This window comes from Dama dama, chromosome 21, assembly GCF_033118175.1.
Source record: "Dama dama isolate Ldn47 chromosome 21, ASM3311817v1, whole genome shotgun sequence".
Lineage (NCBI taxonomy): Eukaryota > Metazoa > Chordata > Mammalia > Artiodactyla > Cervidae > Dama > Dama dama.
In genome coordinates this window covers 28,027,648-28,051,196 of record NC_083701.1, presented here as the reverse complement: position 1 = coordinate 28,051,196, position 23,549 = coordinate 28,027,648, and the positions used below count along the sequence as shown (strand labels likewise).

The 23,549-nt window shown below is 41.4% G+C and overlaps 1 protein-coding gene across 1 annotated transcript in view; it reads right to left on the bottom strand.

Annotated features, from left to right (window-relative positions):
- NKAIN3 (sodium/potassium transporting ATPase interacting 3) overlaps nt 1-23,549 on the bottom strand; it is a 359,994-nt gene that overhangs the window by 5,846 nt on the left and 330,599 nt on the right. Inside the window, exon 8 of the mRNA XM_061122751.1 lies at nt 9,930-9,999. Within this exon, the coding sequence (XP_060978734.1) occupies nt 9,930-9,999 (70 nt within the window). The remainder of the gene's footprint in view (nt 1-9,929; nt 10,000-23,549) is intronic.

The window sequence follows — 23,549 nt, the reverse complement described above, 5'->3', positions numbered from 1 at the left end:
TGGTAGGAATTCTGTAGTGTTTCTTCAGGCAACAGGAAATACGCCTGCAAGGAGTTTTCTAAGAAGACAGTAAAGCAACTTTGAAAGCAGGCATTGAAAGGAAAGCTTGTTGACAACTGTGCCTGAGGTTTTTATTAACAGATAAAAATCAAACATACACAGAAGTAAAGAGAATGCTATTCTGAATCCTTGTTTACTCACCATCCAGAATCAACTAAAATAAAAATGATCTAATTAAGTTTCAGGTATTCACGCAACATTTTTCTTTTTTTAGCTAGAGTATTTAAAAGCAAATCTTAGACATCATGTCATATGTGTCACTTATGGGCACACATCCAAGTGATGATTCCCTAGCTCAGTGATTTTTCCTTGTTGCTCTTGTTTAGTGGCTAAGTCATATCTGACTCTTTTGCGGCCCCATGGACTATAGCCTGCAGGCTCCTCTATCCATAGGATTCTCCAGGCAAGAATACTGGAGTGGGTTGCCATTTCCTTCTCCAGAGGATCTTCCCTGATCAGGGATCTAACCTGAGTTTCCTGCATTGATAGGCGGATTCTTTACTACTGAGCACAAGAGAAGCCCAATAGGTCTTTCAAATCTCTTTTATTTTATTTATTTTTTTTTCCATTTATTTTTATTCATTGGAGGCTAATTACTTTACAATATTGTAGTGGTTTTTGCCAACACATGTAAATCCATGGCTGATTCATGTCATGTATGTCAAATCTCTTTGAAATTGTATGAGTTCCCTCTCTCCCACCTTTTTTTTTTTTCCTTCCCATTTTCCCTATGCCGTTTCCCACATTCTAGATAGGTTGATTACTTCCTTGTGGTGAGGTTTAACTTACTCTGTTATTCTTTTTTTACACTTTCAGTCCAAGATCAGTTAGTCCAAGATATTTCATAGATGGTGCCATGTCTTCTTATTGCATCACCTCTGGAGACACATAATGTCTAGTTGTCACTGTTTTAATGATGGATCAATTAGTCTAGGTAGAAGAGTTTGAGTTTTGGGATCCTTAAAAAAATTTTTTTCTTTTGTTGGGCAGATGTTTGTAGATAAGTTAGCAGTTGCCTGAGGGTAACTACCCTCAAAGCAGAATGAAATCAAATGATAAGACAGTGATGTTCTTCCAAAGTTCATCTCCTGATGGGCCTGTCATTGTCTCTTTTTCTATTGCTTTTTTAAGTCTCACTGTGTCACTTCTGGAGTGTGTGTGCTATGTGTGTGTGCCTGACTTTGTGCTATGTACAAGTAAACAATCTCAAATTTTTATGTCTTCATAATAAAACAAAATATGAAGCTCAAAACTTGGTCAATTGGCCCTTTCTTATCTCCTCCCAGCTCAAAAATGCTTGCATCTCTTAGTAGTCAGCAATCTCTTAGATCTACTTCCCAGCTGACTCAGCAGTAAGGAATCTGCCCACAATGTGGGAGACTCAGGTTTGATCCCTGGGTGCGGAAGATCCCCTGGAGGAGGAAATGGCAACCCACTCCAGTATTCTTGCCTGGAGAATTTCATGGTTAGAGGAGCCCAGCGGTGTACAGTCCATAGGGTCGCAAAGAGTCGGACGTGACTGAATGACTCATACTAGACCTGCAGTTGGGTTCAGCACATTTAAGCTTCCGGACAGTCTTTTTTGTAGTTTTAGCCTTTTTCTGGAAAATTGGCTTAGTCTGCCCACCATAGGCACTCTGCTTCCTGTCATAACGCCACTTTCCGCGTGCATACAGAGAATCCTTGCCTCTCTTGCACTGTGTCACTTTCTGCAGTTGGCGCTTGCCACACTTCGTACAGAAAGTCTAGCAGATTTTAGGAACATTCACCACCTTTACGAGAGCACTATTGGCACAGAAGGAAGCTTTCTTATGTCTTGTTTCTTCCCAGAACCTGTCATAACTTGCAACTTATACATATTTTTGATGTGACTATAAAGTGAAAGATATGTACTTAACATAAAACTTGGTTTATGTTCATTATCTTTAATTTTAAAAATCAGTGGATACTTCCTCTTGGGGACAGGGCCAAATGAAGCTACCTTTACTCATGTTGATTAATTATTTTGGGGGGAGATGCTCTGTAACTCCACACCTCTGCAGAAATCAATTTTCATGCCATTGACACTGATAACAAGTACTGAGAAAAATCCTGAGTTTCTTGGAAAGACAGGAATTGATAGCTTCCCTGGAGGGTACTGTTTGGATATGAGCTTTCTCATTTTGGAAAAGGTTTATGTGAACCAGGCTCCATAAGTTCCATAAGGGGCAATGTGCAAGGTCACATGTCAAATGAGAGGACCTCTGTGTCCCCAGGGAGGCGTAGGACAGATAACTGAGCATGGACATGGAGCCCCTCTTGTGTGTGGCCGGCTGCACCACTGGCGGCCACGTTCTTGCCTTGTAGACAGTGGTGCATCAACGGGCCCGTGTAGGAATGAGTCAGAACTGTGTGAGCCGTGTAAACACAGCCATCTCAGTGCTACTGGGCAAATAACTACACATTTTCCTGGTGGCTCAGACAGTAAAGAATCTGCCTGCAATGCGGGAGACCCGGGATAGATCCCTGGGTCAGGAAGATCCCCTGGAGAAGGAAATGGAAACCCACTTCAGTATTCTTGCCTGGGAAATCCCATGGACAGAGGAGCCTGGTGGGCTATACAGTCCAGGGGGTCACAGAGTCGGACACGATTGAGTGACTGAGCAGCAGCTACAGGATATATTCTTATATAGTCCCTAAAAAGGGATAATTGTCTCCTAGGGTGGATCAGAATGTCATGAACGCCAGTGACAGAGGGGAGGCGCTCCGAGCCAGGGAGAGCAGTGAGTCCTGGGTGCTGCCCCCTGGGTGCCAAGTAAGGCAGGCAGGCGGGGCACCGGCTCTCCTTGGGGACCACACAGAGGGGCTGAGTGCTTTACTATTTAGGGCTCTGCAAGCTTGAGGCCACCCTGGAGGGTTAAAGTGTACGAAGAGCTACCTTTCCAGGGACTGACGGGAACAGAACTGCAGCTCAGCAATGGGAAAAGCGAGCCAGTCATCGCTCCAAGCAGGTCATTGACACCCGGCTCTGTGTACCACAGAGACAGACACACAGACACCTAGATCAATATGAAGGTGTGAAAGCCAATCGAGGACGAGTCAAAGTAGGATCCAGCCAGAGAGCTATCACTCTATCAGTCTTCAGTTGCTCGGTCAGGAAGTGGAAGTGTGATGGGATGAATGATGGTTGCCCGGCTGCAGTTTACTAATACATCATTGGAGGTTATTGGTTTTTACTTATTATTATTTTGTAAATTTATTTTTGTGTCTTTTATTTTTAAATTAATTTTTATTGGAGTGTAGCTGCTTTACAATGTCGTGGTAGTTTCTGCGGTACAGTAAAACGAATCAGACATGTGCGGTGCTTAGTCGTTTGGTTGTGTCTGACTCTTTGTGACCCCATGGACTGTATAGCCCACCAGGCTCCTCTGTCCATGGGATTTCCCAGGCAAGAATACTGGGGTGGGTTGCCATGCCCTCCTCCAGGGGATCTTCCAGACCCAGGGATCAAACCCAGGTCTTCTGCATTGCAGGCGGATTCTTTATCCCTGAGCCACCAGGGAAGCCCAGCCATACATACACATATGCCCTCCTTCATTGGATTTCCTTCCCATTCAAGTCATTCCAGAGCACTCAGTAGTTTCCTGTGCTATACAGTAGGTTCTCATTAGTTAATCTATTTTATAAACAGTATCAATAGTGTATATATGTCCATCCCAATCTCCCAGTTCTTCCCACTGCCTCCCTCTCCTGCTTGGTATCCATACATTTGTTCTCTATGTCTGTGTGTCTATTTCTACTTTGCAAACAGGATCATCTATACCATATTTCTAGATTCCACACATATGCGTTAATCAGAGTTTGAAAGTGCATTATTCTTATCTCCCTGCCTTCTACACACACACACACACACACACACACACACACACACCTCTGATTTGTCCTCCTAGCTGGTTTCTAATATAGATGCTGTAAATGCAGGATGGCTTGGCATCAACCTGTAAGGATGCCGATACCAAACATCTGTTTTCAGGAAAAGAGCAGATGGACGTGACCACCTCTGGCTCCATCCAACAGCCCAGCTGTCAGAGGAGGATTCCCTCTGCGTCTGGACTGTGAAGGGTGGAGGTACAGAGGGAACTGACTGCAGTGCCGGCCTGAAATGGGGGGCAGTGTGTCTTCCAGAACTTGGTTGCAATAGCAGACAATCAACGGTAGCCACATGGCATGTAACAATTTTTGTGAAGAAAAGTCAGCCTCCTGCAAAGGCAATCAGACAAGTCAAGATACCAGAGAAAAGTCGAGTTCTTATTTGGAAATCTGAGGAAAAGATTGGCTAAAAGCATCAGGAGAAGCTTTTTCCATCAAATTTTCTCAACTGCAGTCATGGGGCATCTTCTCTGTGGAAATTTCTAACATTATCAGATCTTCCTACTTCTCTTGGAAAACTTAGTTCTAAAACTCCTCTGCTGTCTATCTTTGATAAGCTGCTTTGGTCTGATTATTTTTACGTGAAGAGTTATTGCTACATGGGGCTTCATTTCCCCACCACCCAGTCTCTGACCATTATGATGATTTTGACAAACCTTGAAGTATTTCAGTTCCTTACGATGATGCTCCTTGATTATCTGTATCTCTTTTAGAGCTGTTTGAGTTTATGCCAAACTATGTTTCTTCTTGGGGCTTCCCTGGTGGCTCAGATGGGAAAAAATCTGCCTGCAATGCAGGAGACCTGGGTTTGATCCCTGGGTAGGGAAGATCCCCTGGAGAAGAAAATGGCAACCCACTCCAGTATCCTTGTCTGGCAAATCCCATGAACGGAGGAGCCTAGAGGGCTACAGTCCATGGAGTCACAAAAAGTTGGACACAGCTTAGCAACTAATACTATATGCCTATATATGCCTAAGTTTCCTCCTGAGAGGTGAAGTTGCTTCTATTAACCCTCTACCTCTGGTGGTACTGCTGCTTCCACCATAAGCTGCCCTGCAGCTGTGCTCTTCAAACCACAGATGACCACTTGAGCAACCCTTGCACTGGCCCTTCCACCATCATGAAAGGTGGTGTAGCAGTAGCAACGGAGAAGACCCTAGTAGAGACCCAGGACGTACTTATGTTGAGAGTTAAACCCCCTACTCAAGGCCATGGCAAGATAACGGACCCCAGCACATGCTCCCCTTGACCCCCAAGCCAGACTCAGATGACAATCACTGGAAGCATCTCTATAGCCTTAGGCATAAAGAACGACATAGTTTAGATGGTGAAGCAATGACTGCTGGGGATCTCAGAGCATCCTCACCAAGAGCCAAGATTCCTTCTCTGCTTAAACATCTGCTTCCTTGTGGGTTTGCTGACTTTATGTGAGAACTATGGCAAAGGCCAGATTGGACAGGCACAGATTTCAACTTTATCCTGTGCAGAGTGGCCAAGCAGATGAGACTCCATGTAGGGAACACTCCTTTTCTTCTTTTCCTCTTGATAAACTCTTCATCTTCTTTTCAAAGTCAGCTCAGACATCACAGCTCAGTCAGTGATGTCTTCTCTCCCCTAGTGAGAAGTAAACATTCCCTTTTCTGCAAAAACTTGCCTTGGGGACATCACTTTGTATCTGCTTATTTCTATGTAGGCTTCCTCTCCTGGATCATTAGCTGTTGGAGGTTGAAGCTCAAGTATCACTCATCTTTGTTATTTCCAGCCCAGAGCCTGGTTCACATGTTGTAAGTGATCGATACACAGTTGTAAATGGAAGTAAACCAATTTATTTAACCAGTGGGTCTTGATAGCTTGATGCTGTTACTTAAAAAAAAAAAAATAAATTTTTTATTTTGTATTGGGGTATATCCCATTAATAATGTAATAATTTCGGTGAACAGCAAAGGACTCAGCCATACATATATATGGATCCATTCTCCCCCAAACCCCCTTCCATCCAGGCTGCCACATAACATTGTGTAAAGTGTTACCTTTTTAAAAAATTGAAATACAGCTGATTTACAATGTTGTATTAGTTTCAGGTGTTGAGCAAAGTAATTCAGATGTGTGTGTGTATATATATACACACACATATGTATAATATGTATACACATATTATATATACATATATAAATACTCATATATAATAAGTATTTATAATATATATTATATATAAGTATATATATACTTATATACAAGTATAATAATAATATATATAATATATATATATAATCCTTTTCCAGATTCTTTTCCCTTATAGATTATTACAAGATATTGAATGTAGTTGAATGTAGTTCCCTATGCTGTACAATTCGTCCTTGTTGTTTATCTGTCTTACGTATAGTAGTATGTCTCTGTTAATCCCAAACTCCTAATTTATGCCTTGCTCTCCTTTCCCCTTTGGTAACCATAAGTATGTTTCCTGTGTCTGAGTCTGTTTTTGTTTTGTAAATAAGTTCATTTGTTGATGCCGGTATTTTAAAGAGAAACAAAGCAGGAAAGACCAAATCCATGTATGAACTGCCACCCCATCCCATCACCCCAGTGCACAGAGTCACACACAGGTGGCCTGTGGGCCCTGGAACCGGACACTTCATGATTATGAGCAGTGACAGAATCAAACACAAGAATGGGGACTCCCGGTACAAGTCTACAGTGAATGGACTGTCTGTGACCATCCACCTAGGGTTGAAAGTTACCTGTCTACATGTGCTTGAGAATATGACCAAGATTCTCCCAGTTCCCTTCATAAAGCAGCTTTTCCATAAACCTGGATTTGTACTCCATGGAAATCAGAGCCTTAATGAAGCTTAGAAGCCAGGGCTCACGCATGCCCCCTAACGATTTAGTGCAGAAGACTGGCTTTTCCTCCAGTCTGTTGCTGGTACCAGGGATATGGCATCACTGCACTGGTTACAATGGAACCCAAAACAAGGGCTTTTTAAAAAACAATCAAGCAGGCGGACTGATGCCAACTGGTTAAACTCTGCCATATTTGCGTACCTGAGGGGAGAACCCACACCAACCTCCTAAATTGTTTCCTGTACAATGACTTTATTTTGGGTTTAGTTTGATCTTGCAGATTCCTGCTTCCTTCACGGTTGAAGGCATTCCATATTCATCTGGTATAATGACATGCATCATCTATCAAAGCAGAAACTTGTTCTCTTGTTTCCTGCAGCTTGTAGTCGATGCCACATTCAGCTGAAGAGTGTGGGAGGTCAGCAGTGAACAGGGTAGTTGATGTAACTAGAGATTATCACACCAAGTGAAGTGGGTCAGGAAGAGAAGGACAAATGCCATAGGATATCACTTATATGTGAAATCTAAAATATGGCACAAGTGAACGTATCTATGAAACAGAAGCAGATTGATAGAGAACGGATTTGTGGTTGCCAAGGGGGAGAGGGGGTGGGGGAGGGACAGACTGGGAGTTTGGGGTTGGTAGATGCAAACTATTGCATTTAGAATGGATAAACAACAAGCTCCTAATGTATAGCAAAGGGAAAACTATATCCAATATCTCGTGATAAACCATAATGGAAAAGAATATTAGAAAAGAATGTCCATGTGTGTATAAGTGAGTCATTTTGCTGAATAGCAGAGATTGGCACAACATTGTAAATCAGCTACTGTTTTTGTCGTTTTAGTTGACTCTGCGACCCCGTGGACTGTAGCCCACCAGGTTCCTCTGTCCATGGGATTCCCCAGGCAAGAATGTTGGGAGTGTGTTGCCATTTCCCTCTCCAGCAGATCTTCCTGCCCCAGGGACTGAACCTGTGTCTCCTGCTTGGCAGGTGGATTCTTTACCACTGAGCCACCAGGGAAGTCTACTATACTTCAATTTTTAAGGAAAAGCCCTTACGAGGGAATAGAATTGATCACAGCCTTTTAGGTAAACTTACCAGGATGTTTCGTGCATTCTGGATTCACAGAGATGGAAGGGACCTTAAGAAACAGAGACAGAATCACATGCCTCAGGGCCATCCCACTAAACACCCTTTTCAGGCACATGGATGAGTGAGTGTCATTCAAGAAGGGAGATTCCATTACCATCAGTAATCAATTGCTGTGTTTAATAACTTCCCCTAATAAAAAGATCTTTCTTACATCCGACCAACATCTTTCATACTGCAATCTCTCTGCCGAGTAATTCTTCAGAGTGGGGATGAAAGAAATCATTCATCATCCTCTTTTCACATAAGCGTGTAGAAGACGGTCCAAGCCACCATTCGGCATTGCTTCAGCTCTTTTCTCACTTCGGATGCTCTGGCCATCTTTGTGACTGTACAACCCCTGCCAAGTCCCCACATGCACAGACACCCACTTCTGGGGCAGACCATCCACGAGCACTCAGTAGCACGAGCAATGAGGTGGTGGTTGCTTGGCTCTGGAATGTGGCGTGGGGTGAATGCTTTTCCAAATGGGATTTGCTTTAAGAAACCAACGTATCTTTAAACACCTATCATGTGACAGGCACTGTGCTGATTTGTGTGCCATGTGCACCTGTGTCTCTTTTAGCTCACTCTGCTGGAATAAAATTAATTCCACGTGGGGAGGTGGAGGAGCCAATACAGGCTTCTAGAGGCTTCCGTCCCCAAAGCAGCTGGGGCAGGAATTGCAGATTTCGGCAAAGAGGCAGCTGGTGAATCCTTTCATACGTATTTCTTATAGTAGTGATTGTGTTACCAATTCCCTCTGTCATCATGAAATTACAGAGCCTGAAAGAATGGGAAGGTCATCTGAGCAAGTCTACAATGTCATGGTGAGAGTGTCTCACCCAAAAGGCCCCAGCTCCACCCCTAACTACTTGAGATACTTTGGGAAGATCGTTTATCATCTATGAATCTCAGGTTCCTTATTTATAAAGTGGACTTTTAGTACATTATTTTCATGAGGATGAAGTGAGATAATAATGCAAATTGTACACGGTAGCTACTGTTTTATACAGCTGTCTATTTGCTGCTTAGAGTTTTCTAGGAATGCAGTCATGGTATCTACTTTCTTGTTTTTTAGTATTTTATCAGCCAAGTGACTGTGACTCCTTCCTTATACTCAACTGAAATCTGTCCAGTTTGAGGTGTTTTCATTGAAGTTGCTGACTTTCTCCTGATTAGTCAAACATTTGAGGACTAGGTGGACTTCTCTGGTGGCTCAGATAGTAAAGAATCTGCCTGCAGTGCAGGAGACCTGGGTTCTATCCCTGGGTCAGAAAGGTCCCCTGGAGGAAGAAATGGCCACCCACTCCAGTAGCATGTGAGCCTGTGTTTCCTTTAGCTCACTCTGCTGGAATAAATACTACCCACTCCAGTATTCTTGCCTGGAAAATTCCAAGGACAGAGGAGCCTGGCAAGCTACAGTTCATGGGGTTGCAAACAGTCGGACACGACTGAGTGACTAACACTTTTTTTTTTTCTTTTGAGTACTAGGCACAGTCATAAGCAGCTTTAGAGATGCTCTTTATACCTTATTCCATTTAATCCATCCTCCCTCCTCCACCCAGGTGACAGAACCAAGTCTATTCTCAGAGACACGGAAGACGGCCCCTGGGACCACACAGTTAGAGCCTGGATCCTAACCTAATCTTTCTTCTCTTTTCCCTCTGCTATGCTCCCCCAAGACACACACTAAGTCTCTGCTTTGTACACTAAATCATCCTTTCTTCCCCCAGTTTGGCAATCTAATAACAAGAAAAAGAAAACTATCATTTAAGAAACTTAAATCATTGTACTACTTGAAATCCTTTTTGGAATGAACAATAATAATGATAATGTTGGGTTACATGTGAAAGGTGTGTTTCAAATATGAGTGGAAAATTAAACCAATGATTAGTAGTGGTAGGTCCAAATTATTTCAGGTTTGGTTAGTTTTGGCCAAGTTAGAAGGATTAATATTTTCCATCTCATCACACCTTTACTTACAGATGAACAGGCTTTAACGTAACATGATCCTGGTAGTAGGAGTGTGCATCAAGTCCACCTATGAAATCAACTGTAAATACAACATAGCCCAGTATGAATAAGTGTGCAAGTTCACATAATAGTAGATGACTTAAAAAGAACACACAAAAAGTTAACAAAAATATTTATCACACAATGGAAGAATGTGTATATAATATAAAGACTGTTCAAAATATTATCAGTGGTCAAAAAAATGGGGAAATTAAAAAAAATTTTTAATGGAGGATAATTGTTTTACGATGTTATGTTGGTTTCTGTCATACACCAACATGAATCAGCCACATGAATACATATGTCCCCTCCCTCTTGAACCTCTCTCCCACCTCCCACCCCATTCCACTCCTCTAGGTTGTCACAGAGCACCTGAAAAAAATGGGGAAATGTGAAGAAACACACACAGAACTTGGGATCTTAGGGACTGAAAAATCACAGTTGTTACTGGCTTTAGTAAAAAATGAAGTATACTAAATAGCATTAGATTTTAAATAATGTGCTTGTCCTTAGGCATACAAATATGCCCTTTCCCCTCATATATCAAAAGATATACCTTTTCTTCTTGTTGCCAGAAACCATTTTTTTTTCTTTAAGAATATTTATTGCATTATTAGAAAGACCTTTGAGAAGTCACAAAATCTATGTCCTTGCCCTCCGTCTTCAAGGCATTCCTGACAAATAAGCACCTGCATTTCGCAGAGAAAGTTTCAACTTCTCTCTGGTAGTGCGGTACTTGCATCATACTGTATAGACTCACTAATTTTGTTAATATTCTGTCTAATCTGTTTCCGCTTTGATCAAAACCTCAATCTTTCTTCTGCAAATCTAATGTCTGTGGTTAATCTTAGCTCATTTCTCCTTTTTTTTTTTTTTTTCCCCTGCCGTAGTCCATTAAAGCTATTAATTAGGTCCTATCAAGCTCTGGTTATATTATAGTACTCTAATATTAACAAGTATGTGGGTGAATAGGAACACTCTGAGCTTGGTATGTGTGTGTGTTTAGGTACACAAGTTGTGAATATTTTATCATATTCTCCACTCAAGACAGGCATGCTAGTAAACTGTGATTTTGAGAAAGATGAATTAGCCTAGAAGTTCAGAGGGGCCAAGAAAAGCCCATCCTTTTCCTACCAAGGTACGTAAGTCACCTGGACGCAACCTTAAGGAGAGAAGTAGTGAGAGAGGAGTCAGTCGGAGACACTGAAACAATTTTCCCAGGACTTCCCTGGTTGTCCAGTGGTTAAGAAGCCACCAGCCCATGCAGGAGACACAGGTTTGATCTTTCCTTAGGGAAGATCCTACAATGCCCTGGGGCAACGAAGCCTGTAAAGTGCAACAAGAGAAGCCACTGGGATGAGAAGCCCTTGGGCAGCAAGAAGACGCCGTGCAGCCAAAAAGTAAATAAATAAAGTACTTAAAAATTCTTCTATTAAAAAAGGAATCTTATCAGAGAGAACTACCAGTGTCTAAAGGGGTCATTTAGTCAGACTAGATTAAGTTTTTATTAGATTAGATATTTAATCAAATATCCAACCCCTGACCTTGTTGACCAATGGGTGAAAATTTAGAAGGAAAAAGCACCTGATCAATTAACATTGTTGATTAAAAATTGAATGGCCCTAAAAAAAATGTTGGGTAGTGCTATAATTTACTGAACTGATATGGAAAATATTTTCATAGTTAAAGATACTGTGACTTACAGAGGCACCTTTGGAAGTTGAAGGGTGTGTTAAAAGAAACAAAATTATAAATACATACATTCATGAATAAAATTATTCAATTAAAAAGTTATTTCAAAGTAAAATTATCTATAAAAATGAAGATTAAAAATCAATATACATATTTGTTAAAGCAGAATAAAAAGAAAGCTTTATATTCATTTGAACGTTAAAATGTAACATTAACATAATTATTTTTGGTATAAATTCATGTACTGCCATGAATCTGCTCCATGTTCCATGTCTGTCTGTAATATACTACATCACTGATCTTTTGGGGGAAAATATACACATATCTTTTCAATACGGTTTTATTATTTTTATAAATTTATTTACAATCTTATTCAACACTTCTTTTATGATTAGTAAACTTGAAATTGCTGATATCTTGATTGCCTCTGTAAATCATAGTACTTTTAACTAGGAAAATATTTTCCATATCAGTTCAGTTCAGTTGCTCAGTCATATCTGACTCTGCAACCCCATGGGCTGCAGCATGCTTGGCTTCCCTGTCCATCACCAACTCCCAGAACTTTCTCAAACTCATGCTGATAAATGCCAAGCACGTTTGCTACAGAGAGGACAGGTGTCATATAGTTTAGCCCAAATACTTGCCCAAACACTGCTATTTTACTTCCATCTAGCTCATCTTTCTGTGCCAAAAATTTTACAAGACACAAAATAACTTGCATTTATTGACGATACTTTTTAGATCTCACAAATTAAGTTTTTTCATTTTGGTGTAAAATATAAATTTGTCAAATAAAACGCAGCTCTGTCAAAAGAGTCTTTCAAGTCAAGAGATTTCAAAAGGAAACTATGAAACTGAAAATTAAATTTCATATAACATTTGAACTCTCAATATTTAATTTATCCAGTTTGCTGTTTTGTGAGCATAAATTTCCATGTTTTCCTTTTTTGTAAGCTTTCACTTATTGCCATTTACTAAAAGATTCAAAAGATGATTTTGGGGGTGCTTCATTTGTTGAATAATTTGACAAGTTCGTCAACTGATCTTGAAGGCAGTGCAGCTAAAATGTGGAAGACTCATTTATAAAATGCTCACAGTCATTGTAGGAAACTTGGATTAATTTACAAAGTAGTTCTTTAAATACAGAAATGACCCTAAATGATTGATGAAGAGAAGCCAAGAGAGAAAACGCATTCTGTCATCCCAAAGACTTTGTTTTGTTTGCTTGTTTTCAACATCAATTGCATTACAAAAAATATTCTTAGGGAAATGCAAGCCAAAACCAGAATGAGATACTACTTTATAATCACCAAAATGGCTATAAAAATCAGATAATAAATGTTGGTAAAGATGTGGAGAAATTGGAACCCTCACGCACTGCTGGTGGTAATGTAAAATGTTGCAAGACAGGTGGTTCTTAAAAGAGGAAATACAGAGTTACCATGCATTCGTGCATGCTCAGTCATGTCTGACTCCTTGCGACCCCATGGACTGTAGCCCACCAGGCTCCTCTGTCCATGGAGATTCTCCAGGCAAGAATGCTGGAGTGGGTTGCCATGCCCTCCTCCAGGGGATCGTTCTGACCCAGGGATCAAACCCATGTCTCCTGCATCTCCTATATTAGCAAGTGGATTCTTACTCCTAGGTATATACCCAAGAGAAATGGAAACACATCCACATAAAAATTTGGACATAAATTTTTAAACTCTCAATATTTAGTTTGTCCAGTTTGCTTATTTTGTGAGCATAAATTTCCATGTTTTCCTTTTTTGTAAGCTTTCACTTATTGCCATTTACTAAAAGATTCAAAAGATGATTTTGAATCATCTTTGAAAACAGCATTATTCATCATATCAAAAAGGTGGAAAAAGTAGGTAGTTAAGAAACTGAAAACAGCAAGAATCTTTTATGGGTGGAACACAACAATGTGGTTTTTGACAACAGAAATCTAATATTTCCACATTAGAAAAATAGTTTTTTTTTAAGCACACACTAACACTTCCCTTTTGCCAGAGTAGGAATACAGTTTAAGTACTGAAGTGTTTATAGATTTTAAAGTTTTTTAAAAATGATGCTTTAAAAACTGAATTTGTTTTTTGACCCAACGAAATACTTGAAAACAACTCAGTAGGAAATCTTTCAGCTTTTAAGCTTTCAGAGTGGTAGTTGTATCACACTGCCAAGAAAGTGAAGTGACTATGTATTCTAAAAGTCACTGTAACGAGAAAGATGTGAGAACAAAAGCTGCTGAAGTAAGGAGTTGCTCCAGCAGAAATAAGGAGATGAATTGCAATGAAACCTGAGAAGTAGCAGAAGAGGCGTAGATGGGTTTTCAGAAATATTAGAAAAGGAGAATTAGAAGCAAAACATCATGAAGTCTGAAGTAATCACAGCAAGAGCATCATCTAAGGGTCTTTGGCAGAAGAGTGGCCTTGGAGGAGATGAGGAAGACAGAGGGTAGGGGGTTGTGCACAACTTGCTGAGTGACCTGCAGGATAATTGACTTGAATTCTCTGGTTATTAAAGTCTTAAAATGTAGAAGAGAAAAATCAGCACGATTAAGAGCTGGCATCAATGGTGCAGAAAAGCCAGTTACAGAGAACATTGCCCTCTTCACCCATTCTCGGAAACGGAGGTGTTACTATCAAAGATCCCTTGGGGAGAGCCCACAGCCAGGAAACCCCATTGTTCGTAGTCCTTTCAAATGTATTTCCTGTGCCAACTTCCAACCGCAGAGCCAAGCGACTTCTTGGAACAAATTATGTTACTTGCATTGGAACATCTTTGTGGCTATTCACTCTCCCCATGGCAGATCCCAGACAGGGGTTCTCACTGACCTGGAGGAACTCCAAAGCCACTCTGGATTTACAGCATCATCTTACTGTACAAACATAGACCTGCTTCCCATTTGTGGGGCTTCCCTGGTGGCTCAGATGGTAAACAATCCGCCTGCAATGCTGGAGACCCGGGTCAGAAAGATCCTCTGGAGAAGAGAATGACTACCCATTCCAGTATTCTTGCTTGGAAAATTCCATAGACAGAGGAACCTGGTAGGCTACAGTCCATGGGGTGGCAAGAGTAAGGCACGACTGACTGACAGTTTCACTTTTCTTTTTTTGTTTTTCACTTTTCCACTTGTAAGAGATTCACAACTGAGTCTTCTGTATGACTACAGGGAACTTTTGGTCATCAGTGAGGTTTCTAATTGATAACTCAGTACTACCAACTCAGGGCTTCATTTGGACACTGCAATCCTGCCTGACACCTAAAGCAAGACAGGCCATTTTCAGTGAGCACTCAAGCTATCATTTATGTCCCAGGTTTAACTAGATTCACCCTGGTGGCTCAGCTGGTAAAGAACTCGCCTGACGATGCAGAAGATACAAGACATGTGGGTTCGATCCCTGGGTTGGGAAGATCCCCTGGAGGAGGGCATGGCAATATACCCCAGTATTCTTGCCTGGAGAATCCCCATGGACAGAGGAGCCTGGCGGGTTACAGTTCATGGGGTCACAAACAGTTGGACACGACTAAGTGCGCACACACACACACACCAAAGAATGAACCAGAATGCAGGCATTTTTTTTCTGATCCAGTTCTGTTGCACACTGCCTTGTCTCTGATTGGGAAAAACAGAGACAATCTACCATTGCCATTAGCTCAGAGAAATGAGAAGACTTGGGAGGATGAGGATCAATTAACAGATTTACTCTGAACCTGCTTCTTGCTCTATCACTGTTCCTGCTATGTCGTTATGAGACTATTCTAATAAGCATTTATTTTATAGGCTGCCAGCAATACTGCCTAAGGGAGCACTGCTCAGGCTTCTAAAGAACTCAAATATGGGGGCCGTTACATTGTGATTTACTCGTTCTGTGATAGGAATTCATAAGAGAAAAGCCAGGGCAGACGCTCACCATCCACTGAGTTCATGCAGAGAGGCCCTTAACAGACCACAGGGAGGATTTTGCAGACCCCCGTAGGTAATGAAGGCTTTTAGGAGAGACTGGTGATTTCTGAGGGAGCTGGCACCTGAACTCTGCCTGCGTTACTAGGGAACGAGCTGGCCCACAGCATCGCTGATCTGCTGCCTCCCCCTGTCTGAAGAATCTGAGCTTTCAGAGGGCACGACCCGCTGTGCCAAACCGCAGACCATGGTGGGGCAGCTCACATCACACAGAGTGGGTGCAGGCATGGTGCCCCCATGGCTCTGCTGGACCCGGTGAACTTGACTGTGCCCTGAAACGCCGCTGACCCCCAGAGGAGGTGGCTGGGGCTGTGGGAACGTTAAGAGCTGTTCAAACAGGCAGATGGCAGCCCACGGGCAAGCTTTATGAATGTTCATGATTGTTCTCTTTATAATGCAGGAAATTTACCACCCCTTACACCTTTCAGAAAGCACTGGGAACTGAAGAAGGGAAACTTCTTCACGTGGGACCCCTGAGATGCTCAGGGAGAAGTCAGCCTCACTGGAAGGGCAGAGTCTGCCACCCTAGAGGTGGCCTTGGCCAGGTCAGTCTTCCAGCATGTTTACCTCTTTTTGCCTGCTATCAGCCATGCAAAATGGGTCCATCTGACTTCTTCTGGTCCCCCTCAGGCAAAGGCCCTGATGTGGAAAACTGATACAGCACGATGACTCAGACGGCACTGTGGCCTGGGAAACACTGCGGGGTGTCATTGGGAGAGTCTGGAGGGTCTGGAAGAAACCACACGTCTGTCTGGGGGCCCCAGTCCCTCCTCCTCTTGTGGGGTCGGGGTGGGGAAGCAATAAGAGGCCAGCTGTCTTCAGCTGGGGAGTGCATGCCTCAGGGGATGTGAGGACTTCCTAAATGATGTGTCATTTAAGGTGGAGGTGGAAGTGTTAGTTTCTCAGTCGTGTCCAACTCTTTGCGACCCCATGGCCTGTAGCCCATCAGGCTCCTCTGTCCATGGAATTCTCCAGGCAAGATTATTGGAGGAGGATGCCATGCCCTTCTCCAGGGGACCTTCCCGACCCAGGGATCGAACCTGTGTCTCCTGTGTTGCAGACAGACTCTTTACCATCTTAGCCACCCAGAAAGCCAATTTAAGGTAGCCAATTCCAAAAGTGTTATTTCAAAATGTGTGTGTCCTGAGAAGGTACCTGTGGCCATTCTGGTTCTGGGTTCAGTCATCCTCTTCTACAACTACCTACTTTCCACTTGACTGAAGGCATGTATCTCAACCATCTGGATAGACTCTCATCTTATTGCACTCCCCAGGGCAAAAGGCTCCAAGGTACTAAACCAAAGGGAAGCTTTCATTTCTTATGAGGGATGATAAAGTAACAGCTACTAATGACAAGGTAGGTAGCTTCTAAAATAACTGAAGGAGGACAGAATTTATTTATCACTTGTAGTACTTTAAAATAATCTAACAATCTTTATTGAATGATAGTTTACAATGTCCTGTTTCAGTATTTCAGTTACACACATTTATTTATATATAGATATATATCTTTTATATTCTTTTCCATTATAGGTTATTACAAGACATTGAGTATAGTTCTCTGTGATAAACAGTTCATCCTTCTTGGTCATCTATTTCATATATATTAGTGTGTATATTTTAATCCCAAACTGCTAATTTATCCTTCCCTAAAAAATAATTTTTGATAATGGATCACATATACTTTTTGACATATACTTCAGCCACTTTATAAGTCCCACTTATCCTATCTTCTTTCCTTCTTTGTTTTTTCTCTTTTGCGTTTATCACTGTTTACCATATTGTACTATATATATTGGGCTTTCCAGGTGGCTTAGTGGTAAAGAATCTGCCTGCTAATGCAAGGAAACACAAGAGATGCAGTTTCAATCCCTGGGTTGGGAAGATCATCTGGAGAAGGAAATGGCAACCTACTCCAGTATTCTTGCCTGGAAATCCCATGGATAGAGGAGCCTAGTGGGCTACAGTTCATGGGATGACAGAGTCGGACATGACTGAGCATGCACACACGCACTATATATTTCACTTAAAAAAAAACTTACCTGATATCTAACTCATTCACTATAATTTAAGTTTTATGAGATAAAAATTTTTATCTGACCTTGTCTGGTTTTGTTCACTATTTCCCCAGAACTTAGAACAGTGCCTGGTACAAGGTAAGCTCTTAAAACTATTTGGGGAGAGAAGGAATTAAAACAATTGAGTGACATTGCTGTAACAAATTTCCTCTCATTCTTATATTGAAATGAGGTAAAAAGTACCTCAGGTACCTATTATATTCTAGCAATAACTAATATTCATCTATGAATACATAAACTAATTGAAACAAAACCACCCTGTTCATTTTATTAAGAGGCACACTTCCAATAAATATTTCATTTTATGTTTAAGACTTGTTCATCAATATCTGCAATACATTTATGTTTGCTCAATCACGTTGGTAGAGGATAACTGCCATTATTCTAAAGTGTCAGTAGCTCACTTGTGTCTGACTCTTTGCGACCCCATGGACTGCAGCCAGGCTCCTCTGTCCATGGAATTCTCCAGGCAAGAATACTGGAGCAGGTTGCCATTTCCTTCTCCAGGGGATCTTCCCAACCCAGGGATCGAACCAGGGTCTCCAGCATTGCAGGCTGATTCTTTACCATCTGAGCCACCAAGGAAGCCCGCCATTATTCTAAAGATAAGCTTCAAATGCTAAATCTGATTTTGCCAAAATAAGGAAGGCACATTTTTCATTTTTAAAGATCATACCCACAATATTTGTCATATCATACTCTGTTACATTTGATTGTTTGTTGTTGTTTAGCTGCTGAGTTGTGTCTGACTCTTTGTGACCCCATGGACTGTAGCCTGCCAGGCTCCTCTGTCCATGGGATTTCCCAGGTAAGAATATTGGAGTGGGTTGCCATTTCCTTCTCCAGGGGATCTCCCCAATTCAGGGATAGAACTCACGTCTCCTGCATTAGGCAGGCGTTGGCAGCAGGATTCTTTATCGCTGAGTCATCAGGGAGGCCATATGATTGAGCTAGACTTTAATAATGGCAGACTATTAATTAGATGCTCATTTTATAGCAATACAAAATTCTACAACTATTAAACAGTTTTTTTTGGTGGGGGCATTGTTTTCACAATTGTTTAATATTTGAATTACATCCTAAAATTCTGTTATTGTAATGATAAACTTTACATATTGAATTCTTGCTAACGAGACATTTGATTTGGTTGGTGCTAGTGGTAAAGAACTCACCTGCCACACCTGCCAATGTAGGAGACTAAGAGAGGTGGGTTTGATCCCTGGGTTGGGAAGATACCCTGGAGGAGGGCATGACAGCCTATTCCAGTATTCTTGCCTGGAGAATCCATTGGACAGAGGAGCCTGGTGGGCTACAATCCAGAGGGCTGCAAAGAGCTAGGCATGACTAAAGTGACTTGGCATGCACTCTTGAGCCTTTCTTTTTTTTTTAGCTTTTAACTGGCATTGCCTTTATTCTCTAGTCCTTTTTCCTCACAGTAGCACAGACACTGAGGGGAAATCACTTTCTTTTTTCTCGGTATTTTAAGTCACTCTATGGGATTCTTTGTACGTAATACATCCCCTTTGTGCAAAGTGAACAGAGTGACATTTCCCCAATGCTTTCAGTATTATTCCTTTAGGTGCATGGCTACGCTTATTCTATGACATGATTTGAATAGAAAATACAATATTTCTATTTTGTATTCTATAAATCTATAGTGCTTTTCTGTAAGGATACCATGGACAGTCTCTAGCATTTTGTCTTGATTCTTGTGCGAGGGGAACCTAGTTAAACTGTCCCTACAAGGTGCTTTGATAATAAAGCATCTGCTGCTGTAATTTCTTCTCTCACTCTTGACTGCTAGAGTTGTATCATCTTTATAAAAATGCCTAGGACATCCTGGCTCCCACAACCTTCTTCCTCAATGCACACATACACTTTTTGGTTTTCTTTTCTCATATTCAGGAAGAAAGGACCTAGGTTCTTTTCTTTTTCCTTTTCAGTTTTCATCTTTAATGGTATATTTGCTTTTATAAAATTAGCTTTTGTTGGCAAAGCATTGCCTGACAATGTTGTTTGTTTCTGCTGTACAGGAAAGTGAATCAGCGATATGTTTACGTATATTCCCCCTTTTAAAAAAAAAAATTGTTTTCTATTCCCTTTAAAGTGCTTCCCAGGTGGCACAGTGGTAAAGAATCCGCTTGCCAATGCAGGAGATTCAGGAGATGTGGCTTCAACTCCTGGATCGAGAAGATCTCCTGGAATAGGAAATGGCAACTCACTCCAAGTATTCTGGCCTACAGAATTCTATGGACAGAGGAGCCTGGTGGGCTACAGTCCATGGGGTTGCAAAGAGTCAGACAGGGCTGAGACATTCCCTTTAAAGTTACTCAGCTTTTTAAAAGCCACACAGGTTGTACTCTTTCCCTTTTGTAGATACACTGCTAACCCTTTGGTTCATCTTCATCAGTGATTGGGTGGAATGGCTGCTTACTATTATCAACTGCAATTTGGCTTTCCTGAAGTCTCTTTCAAAGTTTTTATAAATTTTCAATTACTGTATGCTCAAAATCAGGGCTGGCTGAAGGCCTTTGTGTCATTACTATTGGGCTCATTCAGTGGAATATTTTATTCTGGAGGAAACAAGATTTTTAAAAATTCTGGAAATGCCTCCCTTTTCCATTTTTGGAGCTCCCTTTTCATTTTTTATTTGGATGAATTTCCTCTTTTGTTTTTCTCATGGGTCCACATTTCTGAAGGAAGATGTTCCCATAATCAGAGCACACAGTTTCTTTCCACTTTAAAATTTTCCAAGAGTAAATAATAATTAAACAATAGCACAGTGAGTTTCTAAAATCTGTTTGGGGTCAATAAAGCAGAATGGAATGACTCAGAAAAAAAATATTAAATTAAAAAGGTAAGGGCTAGAAACAGCTCTAAGAATTTGTCTAAACAGGTACATTTCCCCCCCTTATACAATGCATTTTTCTTATTCAATTTTTCCCCAATATATTTTTATCACTCATTTAAATCTAGCTAATGTTTTATTTTGCTCTATAAATCAAGTGACAAATACTTGTTGACTTTGAAGTCTCTATAATTCATTTTTTCCTGTCTGCTTCTACAATTTTGAACATTTCCCCTTTGAATATTCTTTTTCCTTTTTAAAATAGCCTCTCTTATTACTTTTGGTTTTCCAATTTCTAGGACAGACTCCATCCCCAAAATGCCATTTCTTCTGAGATCATTTTATAAATTCCTTTCTCTTTCTATGAATGACTGTTCAAAGAAAATTGAATCTGATCATATTCTTCCCAAGATTAAATCTTTTCATTGATTCCACATCATCTATCAGAGCATCCCAGCTGTTGAGACCTGAGTAGGTACAGCTGACAGGATATTGATTCCCTAATTCCCTGATGTGTGTGTGTGTGGGGGGGCAGGGGGTGGGCATGCTCATGCCCACATGCTTGCTGGTGGTCTGGGGTGGTCATTTATTGCTGGGAAAAAGTAACTTATTTGTCACAGTGTGCCTCATAAAATTTGACTTTTCTCTATAAGTGCCAAGATATAAAATAGGTTGGGACTCACTTGCCTGGAGAATCCCATGGACAGAGGAACCTGGCAGGCTACAGTCTATGGGATCACAAAGAGTCAGACATGACTAAAGTGACTTAGACTTAACACTGGTATAAGACAGAATCCAAGGTCCCTCAAAGACTGACCCTGTTGTTCACTTAGTGAACTGAACAGACCCCATACACATCACTTCGTGAGTACCCCATGGTTTTCCCACACTGGTTTGACATATCTTTTTGCCAGCATTTTAATGTCCTCTTCCTTGTAATTTTCTTCATATAAGACCATGTTCTCAGGCTCTAAGCAGCCATGCTTGATGCTATAACAATTAGCCTCTGCTAATCTTTTCCCGTGCATCTGATTCACTTTATGCAGATCATGATCTGCTCTTCACTTGTCCATCATTATTTACATACCTGGCTCACTTTTTAGATGTGAGATCTCCTAAGAAAAGGACCAAGGCTTATTCATCTCTGTATCCTTGTGGGTCTAATACATAGCGGTCTTTCAGTAACTGTTTCTTGAACTAATTAATCAAATCAATAAAGGATTAGCTACTTAAACTTGTTTAAGTCCTAAAATTAAACAATAATATTCTGGATCTGGACTATACTTTCAGACACGGAAAGGTCAATGACTACAGAACAAGAAGAGATTTTGGAAAATGCCGAATCCAGTTGAGCACTGCAAGAATTGGCAACCCACCTAGAATATAGAAAGAACACAGAACACCATCAAGAGATATGGTTGAAAGAAGTAAGTGGAATGTCAACAGAACATCTGAGTCACAGGGGAAGACAATAAAATGTTATAAAGGGTTAGTGAGTATAAAGCCAACCTGAAAGAAATTCTTGACAGGAGTAAAGTCTTATGTCTAACTCAAATCTAACATCATCTGAGTCCCAATGCTGTGGGCTGCTGAATTAGTCACATTGGAAGGATATGGAATGAGATCTCCTCCTGTTCCACCAACTATTTTAAAAAGCTCCGAAAATCCATTAGTGCAAAGTGAGAATCACCTTGGAATTGAGGTCCTGCTTCCTAGTTGAAAATTCCTTTAAGTGAAAGAAAGTGAAAGTCACCGTCATGTCTGACTTTTTGTGACACCATGGATCATAGCCCTCCAGGCTTCCCTGTCCATGGAATTCTCCAGGCAAGAATACTGGAGTGGGTTGCTATTCCCTTCTCCAGGGGATCTTCCCTCTCCAGGGATCAAAACCAGGTCTCTTGCATTGCAGGCAGATTCTTTAGCTTCTGAGCCACCAGAAAATCCCTTAACATGGAACAAACTCAAATCATTTGAGATGTTTACTTACTGGAGAAATAAATTCCAACGTTTATTTCAATATTTATTCACCGTGGTGGCTCCATCATTTTGAACATGTGACTTCCAAAGCTTCCATGCTGGTCTGTAACCAAGAGGCAGAAAGGGGAAGAACATGGAGAACCACATAGGGCAGGATTTGGGGGCCAAGCCTAGAAGTGGGGGTGTCTCTTCTGCTCACATTCCATGATCTGGAATTCAATGTCATGGGACACCCAACTGCAGGGAGCTTGGGAAATGCAACCCAAGCTCCCTGTATGTATGCCAGAAGAACACACAAATGGCAAACAGCTGGCAAGCCCCTGATACAAGCACATACGTTCAAGCTTGGCAGTTGACTGAACTGTATACAGCAAAGAAAGATGTTCTCAGGGTACGCCATTTACTCTAACCTAGACTTTGTGCTTTTACAATCAGAGAGAGAGAGAGCAAGAGCAAATAGAAGAGAGATGAGAAAGAAGACAGCAAGAGCAGACATGGGTTCAATACCTGGGCTGGGAAGATCCCCTGGAGGAGAGCAAGACAACCCACTCCAGTATTCTTGCCTGGGAAATCCTATGGACAGAGGAGCCTGGCGGGCTGCAGTCCATAGAGTGGCAAAGAGTCAGACAGGACTGAAGCAACTGAGCATGCACGCACAGCTTTATTCACAAGCTGGAGAAAAAGATCCAAAGAGAGGGAGAAACTAGGATGGGGAAGGGAGAAAGAGATAAAGCCAGGGAGGTGGAGAGAGAATCATTAATGACACCAGCTGCCTGAATACTTGGGAAGGATGGACAGAGGAGCCACAAGAGCCCCAGGACAGAGTGAAGACCTCCCTTTTCTGTGTCATCAAGAAGAAAATCATGGATAAATACAGACACCTCTGATGGAAGAGACACCCGAGGAGCCTGTGGGAAGCCATGTCTGCTGGCTTGCCTTCTCTTTGCTATCTTAGAGTCTGATGCTGTCAGTGCAGCGCAGAGGAGGACAAAGATGCCACAATTACATCACCTGTCTGGGCTTCATGTC